General features: G+C 52.7%; 2 protein-coding genes across 2 annotated transcripts in view; both read right to left on the minus strand.

Moving 5' to 3' along the window:
• On the minus strand, positions 1–1,802 carry LOC128270717 (nucleolar protein 4-like). Its single transcript, XM_053008132.1, has 7 exons — positions 1,730–1,802; positions 1,567–1,635; positions 1,025–1,479; positions 800–940; positions 501–661; positions 231–424; positions 1–164 (listed from the first exon to the last, which is right to left on the minus strand). The coding sequence occupies exons 1-7, from the start codon at positions 1,800–1,802 to the stop codon at positions 1–3; spliced, it is 1,257 nt and encodes a 418-aa protein (XP_052864092.1).
• A 5,028-nt stretch (positions 1,803–6,830) lies between these two features.
• The window catches only part of LOC128270719 (multiple epidermal growth factor-like domains protein 8), a 13,928-nt gene continuing 12,253 nt past the window's right edge, over positions 6,831–8,505 (minus strand). Inside the window, exon 6 of the mRNA XM_053008133.1 lies at positions 6,831–6,880. Coding sequence (XP_052864093.1) covers positions 6,831–6,880 — 50 coding nt within the window. The remainder of the gene's footprint in view (positions 6,881–8,505) is intronic.

The raw sequence follows: 8,505 nt of genomic DNA on the forward strand, positions 1-8,505 counted from the left end.
TTACTGTTGCTGGAGCAGCAAGTTCTCCAGCTCGTCGGCGCTGCGCATCAGAAAGGCGGCCGACTCCCGGTAGCCCGTGACCAGCTGCTTGACGGCCGTGATTTCCGCACTGTTCAGCTTGTGCGCCAGAATGGGTCGCTTCATCGAGAGATCGGTTGGGGCGGCTGCGAGAGCAAAGCGGGGCAAGATTAGCGGTCGGACCGTGAGAGGTCCTTCCCTTCGGAACTTACCGGTACCCAAAGCGGACATGGTCGTGTTGGTGGTGGCTCCACTGCTGGTGCTACTGCTGTTGACCGAGTTCATGAAGTTCTGGTAGTGCTGCGAGCGGTTCGAGAAGCCGGTGTTGTAGTCGTGGAAGTTCGAAATGGTCGGTACCGTGGTGGGGATCGTAGGAGTCGAGCTGGCACTGGCACTGGGTATGTTTCTGTAAGTGCCAATGGCAAGCGAATTAATCTCTCGTCCGTCCGGAATCGGTAAACGGCCGGGCGGAGGTAACTTACAGCTTCATCTGGTTCATGTCCGGTGTCGGTGTGCTGGGTACGGGCGAGATCTTGGGGACGCTCGTCATCGGTTCGCTCTTGATCGTGGACACGGACGTGGACTCTTGCTCACGGGTGATCGTTTGGTACATACTCGGTACCGCTGTCGGAGATTCCGACGACTGCAATGAGGAAAGTGGCCAGAAGAAGGAGTGGCACAGTCGTTAGTACGGTCCGGCACTTCCGGGCGTGATTTTCCGGATCGTCCACCGACGGGCCTGAAGGCTCCTTGGAAGTGAACACTTTACCATAAAACTTACCGCCGCAGGTTGACTGACCGTTTGGCTGATCGGCTCTAGGCCTATTCGCATGCGCTTTGCGTTTAGGCTCTCGTTTTCGCACGCCACGGCCAGTATCTGTTCCGCCTGCACCGACGTCAAATGAGCCGGCGTGGGGCGGGACTGGAAGCATAGAAACATACCGAACCGATCATACCCTCTGCCTGGGGCCGGGTCGTCACTAACCTTGTCGCCCTCGGGACTCACCGTGTTCTCCCAGCCCTCGCGCGTTTTCTTGTTGCGCCGGCAGGACTTGAGATACGTGCGGATGCGCTTACGGGCCCGTTCGGCGAACTCCGGGAACTGCCGGGTGCACGAATCGATGATGGCCTGGATCTTCTCCTTCGGCTGCTTCGAGATCGGTATGATACGGTCCAGGTTCTCGTCGACGAACAGGCGCACGAACATGTTGAACGCCTTCAGCCGCTCCGGATCGTTCACGGTCGCCTCGAGCCGGTCCTCCGAGTCGTCCTCCGACAGGTCGTCCTCGTCCTTCTGCTCCGACGAGTTCGTTTCGTCCTGCTGCTCGATCGGGGACGATTGCCGCTCGCTGACCGGCGCCTGGCTGAAGGTGGACTTGCCCGTCATGGCCAGCGCGTTCTGGTACTGCTGCCACAGGTTGGTCATCGTCGCCAGGTCCGGCCCTTCCGTCCCGTTCTGAGCTGCTGGTGGAAAGTGCAGCCCTCGTTAGCGCTTCGGAGTCCGATTTCTCGGCGCTGACGATGTTTCGGGATACCACTAACATTTACCTGCCGCCGAGTTCTGGTAGTTCCACGCCAGAAGCATCAGCTTGAACTTGTCCGCATCCTTGATTAGACCTGTGAACACACGACGTGGACATTAAAGGACGGTCGGGTCGGTTTCAACCATTCCCGGGCACCCGATCCCCGATCATGAACCGATCGGACTCACCAGCGTACGCATCCTCACCCGGCGTGTTGGTGGTGCTGCCATTGTTTTCCGTTGTCTCGCTACTGAACGGCATGGATAAGGAATCCTGGAAGGAAAAGAAAAATAGAACAAATGATTCCACACGTTGTTTGGAACATGTTGAAAATGTTGCGAAAAATGGTACCGTCAAAACGCCTGAAGTTATGCAAACTACTGGGTGCGTCATCATGACACAATCTATTTAAATGGTAAATAACTCCTTCATTTGCCAGTCTATTTTGAAAAATGAACAAGATTTATTTAGAGTATAGAATGCCGTTTATTAATAATTTACTCAAAATACAATATCGACCAAAGGACCCCCTCGATTAGAACCACAAAAAACGGACCATTTTTGAGGCATTTTTCATTATTTCTGACAAAACATTTTGAGTAGCAATTTTCGGTGTGATGTTAGCTTTCAGTTCTTCAATGGAATTCTTTGGTCGACTGGCATAAATCGCACTCTTCAAATAGCCCCCCAAAAGTCAGAATAAATTCGGCAACAATAAGCACGCACAGTTTTCACAGTTATGACTAAAACGGCATAGACTGACGTTTCAGAATCTGGCTGAGTTTTTAAAATCGATTGAAAAATGGCGGAGTTATTTGTAATTTAAACAGGTTGTGTCCCGATGACGCACCCTGTAAGTACAATCAAAAGCTGTTGCTTGCTGGGTATGTTCTTGTTTGGTAAAGTCTTGGCCAGGTTTTTTATGTCAAACATTCGTCATTATCGGCACATTAAAACAGATTTGAAATAAACTTAAGATTCTTCTCGATCGATCTGTACTAGTTTCTTCGATTACCCATCGATGATTGCTTCAATAAACTCGACGCACGCCTATCGATGAGAATGATGAACACGCCGATGATGTGACAAATAGAGCCAACCATTCCGTGGAGATTAGAATGGTCAGTTACGGCATTTACGGCCTACAGTATATAGCGTGTCATTCAATTCAAAGCGATTTTCATGATACTCCTGACATCATCCTGATCGGCTTCGAGAGGAAGCGTTTATCAGGAGAGACCGTACCTCGATGGCGTTGCTTCAATCCAATCGTGTCGCGCTTGACATTGAAACAAATTTACACAGCGAAGGGACAAACGAACATGCGAAGGAAGAGGTTCAAACGCAGACATCTCGCCGTGCCGATCAGCTGCGTGTGTCATCCCTCAGCTGGAACGGATAAGGCCTCGGAATCCGTTTCATCTTGGGCTTCAGCAACCGTAGAGTCTGCCGATAGTAGTAACGGACGAGAAGCCATTGTCAGCCCTGTTCCAAGGACGCGTGGTCTACTACGCCACTACCTTCTCATGTGCGGTTTAAATTAGGTTCACGTTTTTGGGCGTTTTCCGAAGGCTTTTAGCTGAACCGAGTCAACGTCTTTGCCAGCCAATCCTCACTACTCTGTCAGTTCACGCTCGCCCATTTCCAATTCTCCTGACGGGTGACGGGAGTCATTAGGTCCGCACCTTATCGCGTGGCCCGGTGCCAGTCCGCCCGTGGTTGCAGGTGAGGTATTTTAATGTATCCACGGCTCACCGTCACACGGTCGCGGTTCCGTCGAGGCGGTTGTTGTGCCGCCCGAGGACTAAAAGGGGACCTTCACGGGCCACCCTGCGTGTATCCTTCACTGACTAAAACCCCCCGACTCTCCCTCTCTCTCTCCCGCCAGCTTCCGAGTCCAGCTAGCGATCGACCAACGTCCAGAGGAGGGAGTCCAGAGTCCGCGGCGTGGCGTGGCGTCGTGAAACTTTAGCCCTTTTCGAGCAAGAATCCCTATCGTCGTAACTTTCTTCCGGATTCCGAGACGCGACCGTCCTCGTCATCGTTCCCCCCAGTGCCAAGCTGTGCTGCGAACGAAGAACTTTGCCTTCTTTTCCGTCGGAGGGCTTCGCTCCCCGTCTCGTACCCTGGAATCCTCCCCCGACGGTGGGTGGCTCTGACCCAGGGACGTCGGTGGCGGAGGGTACGCGGGCCCGGCTTCATCGGAGCGACTTAAGATTAATTAATTTTTATATTTTCCGACCCATCGTCGTCGTCGTCGTCGTCGCCGGTCGGAAGGAAGCGTCTGTAGATGAGATAAGGCTGTCCACCCACCGGGCCACCGCCTGAAGGCCGCCACCACCCTCGGTCGCAACCGAGAAAAGGATGATTGAAACGCGCGCGAGAGCGAGCGTGGCAGAGAATGATGCTGGTCCTCGAACATCCTTCCTTCCCCGTTTGGTGGCCCCGGAGGACACCGGGAAGGAGTGCGAATGAGAGGGAGGATAATGAGGCACCAAAAACAGCAACAACTTCTCTTCGCCTACACAAAGAGTGCGCGGGCGAGAGGAAGTGAGAGGGAGCGAGGGAGCGAGTGTCCTTTGCGCGCCCGCCCGGAGCTGTCACAAGACAAATGCGAGCCTCAACCAACAGCAGCAGCAGCAGCAGCAGCAGCAGCACCACCCACAGCCACCCCCGTGGCGCACACCATTAGAGGCACCCGAATTTCCCTCCCCACCACCACGGTCCACGGTCCTTGCCATGGTTTGCTTTTCCCATTCCCGGGTGCCGCTCCGGGGGTGGTTTGATGAAAACCTGACGCAAACACGACAACGGCCACCACGGGGACGAGGACGAAATTCGATTCGGGGGCCGGCGGGTTGTGGGGGGTCCGGTTTTTTTTCCGGCCGCCACCGCCGCCGCCTGCGTTCGAGTTTCTTCCGCTTCGCGTGGCCTCCTGCGCCTGGGCGGTGGGCCGCCCGCGAGCAATGGCTTCCGGCAAGCGGGTGGTCCCTACACCCCGGAACCGAGCCTGTTCCAATTATGTGTGTGGCTGTGTGTGTGTGTGTGTGGTGCCTTTTTTCCGGCTGACGACGACGACGACGACGATGGGGCGCCTCCGGTTTTTGAAAAGTGAAAAGGGAACCGTTTTTCCTGCGCGTTTTTTTTTCGTTTTTCCTCCACGGTTTTGGGTTTTTAACGAATTTTTTATCGGCTTTTTATTAATCCCCGTGCGCGCTACACCTTTATTGATTATTGATTTAATTTTGTTTAGTGCGTGTTTATAAAAGTGCGTTTTACGCACGGCCAGAACGGGCAGACCGTCCACTTTGGCAACGGTTGGTGGCAATTTGTGACAGTGCGACGGACCGTTGCCAAGTTTTAGCTGCGCCCGGAGTGTTAATGGCAGCTGCGTTTATCGTTGTGGTTGATAAACGGAGCATTAAATGATTCCATTACAAACATTATCTATCAGTTAAATGCTTAAAAGTAGTCGATATTGTTGATGGGAAGAATAATATGCATTGAAAAGCGTGAAATTAATGCAACCCAGAAACAAAGATGAAAACAGTAAAAGTAAACATTCAACAGAAGGTTGACCAAGTTACCGTTCACTGAGCCTTGTCTTATCAATGTCTAGGCAATTAACCTAACGTTTTCCTAACCTAACGTTTTCGTTTTTTCTATTTGTTGACTCCTTTAGTTCTTCAAATTCGCAGTGTTTTGTGTAGCTTTTTTCACACTTTAAGCTTTTATAATCAACCCAAAATAGCGTCTTTGTTCATTAGAGATAGATTTGTTTCAACATTTTAAAGAAGTTTGACCCCAATTCGAATTGGTTTCAATTTGTTTTCATGTTTCCATTATACTCTTTCAACTTTCCCGTTTTGTGTGAACTTCTTTTGGCAGTTTGAATGTTTCTTGCATCTTTTTCCTTGCCGTTATCCGTTATGTCGTTGTTGATTGTTGTTCTGTGAGAAGCTTCTGTTTGGTGTTGATGTTTGTTCATGTTTTGTTTCTCAACTCGATTAACTTCATATCTTCGTTTGTTAAACTATAACATTTAGTGCCTTTTATGGACCGTTGGGTGCTTCTTGTGCACATTGTTGATTGGATCTGCCTGCCTTCCTTCCTTGCTTAGTTCACTATTGAAGTATGTGAAGTCCCTTTTACTGAAAAATATCTTCTCTTGTCTTGACCCAACCTCGATACCATTTTCTTAATTATTGCCGTTTTTCTTCCCGTTTTTCCCTTGTTGTTTTCCCGTTGCCTCCGGAACGATCCCATTTCGGTGCTTTTAAAACAAAATCGATCGGGAAAGGCGGGATGTGGATCCGAAACGCGGCCACCGAGGCACCCCCAGGCGGGTTCCGGGAGGGGGGTTGGACGGTCCCAAGCCAGCCCCCTGGCCGGCCACCACCGCCCGTGGTGGGGGTTTCGGTTTCGTTGCCGTCGTCCGAGCTTCTTTCTCCGAGTCCTCGGTCCATTTCAGCGAAGCGAAATATTCTCCGGCGTCTTCCGACGCGTTACACACACACACACACACACAGAGCGAGGAAGCCCTACACACAATCCACCGCCCTCAAAGGACGAACCAATCTTGCGAAGGGTTCGGCGGGGACGGCGACGGAGGCCCAGGCGCCTCGGTCCGGTCCGGTCGCTTCAGGGTTTTCTTATAATTCAACGACGACGGCTGCGACGACGACGACGACGACGAGGAGGAGGAGGAACAAAAAGAAGCAGAAGAAGCCAGCGCGGGCGGGAAGAAAAAAGGACCAACGACGCCCACCCATCGCCACCCGCTTCGGGGCCGAAACCGAAAAGGGGGAAAAAGGCTCCACCGCGAAGCGAGGAAGAGGGACCGGATCCTTTCCGACCGGTTTTGGCTCGCCTTCGGCGCCAGCCCAGCCGATCCAATGCCTCGCCACCACCACCACCACCACCGATAAAACCACCGTCCAGCACCCGCTTCCACCCACGGCGCATTACAGCAGCCCCCGAGGAGGGGACCCGAGGAGAACTGTCAGGAATTAAAAAAGATGGATGACATGGGGGATGAACGGTTTTCTTCTTGGAATGTGCCCACCCACCCGACCGGCCATCACCTGCCCTGCGAGAGGATCTGCCTCACGGAACCCAACCCTCCCCGGCGCTCCTTTTTTCTCGGTTCCATTCCGTTCCATTACGCCCCGGTCGGTCGGTCGGTGGGTGGTTCGTCCCAAGTTTTCTTCCGCCCACTCGCCACCTCCCCGAAAAGGAGCCGAAAGAGGGAGCGAAGTGAAAAAGTTCCACCCATCCCACCCGTCAGAGTCACGCCAAGACACGGACCAAGGAAGGCAGAGCGGAGGAAAGAGAGAGAGGTCGGACCGCTGGAAGACAGCGGAACATCGGACCGTCCTGCCGGAGGGTCCGAGGTTGTCAAGGGAGAGAGGCAGGTCGACAGGACACGTGGCGTAGGCAGGCAGGCAGGCCGGCCGGGGGTCGGACCCCTCCCGGGGGAGGGTGTGGGTTGATTTTTATGAAGAAAATGAGTTTCTGATGAAGACGACGACGCAGGGCCGGTCCGGGTCCGGGATCGGTGGACAGGATGTTGGACTGGAACGGAAGTGAGCAAGAAATTTTTGGCAGGTCTCCCGTCGCGCCGACGATGGCTACGGACGATGGGTGGGCCCCTCGCGGGGTGGAGGGGTGGGCGGGGAGGGGTGGGTGGGCTACGGTGGGCGTCCGACAGCGCAAGATGGACGTATTCGATTGCGGTTCAATTAAGAGAATGGACGACAGCGCTTAGCGACGACGGCCCGGGGACCCGGGACCGGAACCGCGGGCGCGGATCAGCGGACGACGACCGGGACCGTGGAGGAGGAGGGGAAGTCAAAAGTTATGAGCTGCGCCGGTGCCGCCGTTGCCAGGACCGGGCCACGTTGGTGGTGGCCGGGGATGAAGATGAAAAAAAAAACAAGGAAGATAGGAATCCAATCGGCCCGAGGGTCGGTCGGGACCAAACTCCTGGTCGGAATAACACACCCTCCTAAGGACGAACGGGGAACGCGAGGCCTTCACGATTGTGTGTGTGCTCGCTACGGACATAAAATATTCAAACGGGGCCCGCGCGACCCGGCCACGCGCGCCATAAACGAGAAGATGCTCTTGGTGGGTCTATTGTTTTTCTAACACAGACACACACACACACGAATGCGAGACACGTTGGCTTACCTTGTTGTTGTTGTTGTTGTGCAACATTGCGGCTGCTTTTCGTTTCGCTGTTGTGCCCGAAGAAGTGTTGCGCGGCCATTCCGGTAATTCAACAACAACCAACAAAAAAATGGGCAAAAACCAAAAGTTCGAGAAGGGAATCGAAAAGTGACCAACAAACAATGCGAAATCATGAAAGAAGAGTGGGGATGGCGATAGAAACGATAAAACATGTAAATAAAAGTGTTCAAAGAACGAACGGAACGAACGAAGGGACAAACGAAAGCACCGAAATGAACCAAGAACCCAAAATACACAAACAAACAAGAAGAATGCAAACGCATACGCAGAGTGACAGTAAAAAGAGGTAAACAAAGCAAATGGCAAGAAACAAGAAAAGAATAGGTTAAAACATTAGACAACAAAAGGTTAAAACACAGCGGTAGCGGTTGTTTCCACGTGAATTGCGCGAGGCGATTGAGAGATGGGAAAAAAGAGAGAATCGAACGAACGAGAAGAAGGGAGAATCGAATTTAGTAACTGACACACATTCCCACTCACACACACACACACAGCGGCACAATTTAGCGCACATTTTTAAAGCGTGAAAAATCAGGAAAAAGGCATCCGGAAACAGTGCGATTCGTTTCTTTGTGCGTGCGCCACAATGAGGACACTGTTTGGATTGGTTTGGAATTTCGTGATTTCTTTTGCGCGATTCGCTTGCTTTGCGTAAAGGACTAGCGGTAGTAGTAGTAGTAGTAGTAGTAGTAGAAAGTATGCCACCCACGGT

This window comes from Anopheles cruzii, chromosome 3 (genome assembly GCF_943734635.1).
Source record: "Anopheles cruzii chromosome 3, idAnoCruzAS_RS32_06, whole genome shotgun sequence".
Lineage (NCBI taxonomy): Eukaryota > Metazoa > Arthropoda > Insecta > Diptera > Culicidae > Anopheles > Anopheles cruzii.

Excerpts from the sequence above, each read along its gene's own strand:
- LOC128270717 (XM_053008132.1), bottom strand. The coding sequence starts at position 1,802 with ATGCCGTTCAGTAGCGAGACAACGGAAAACAATGGCAGCACCACCAAC. Across the intron at positions 662-799 it reads CGGTCAGTCAACCTGCGGCG|TCGTCGGAATCTCCGACAGC; the intron begins GTAAGTTTTATG and ends TCCTCATTGCAG. Across the intron at positions 425-500 it reads GACATGAACCAGATGAAGCT|AAACATACCCAGTGCCAGTG; the intron begins GTAAGTTACCTC and ends TGGCACTTACAG.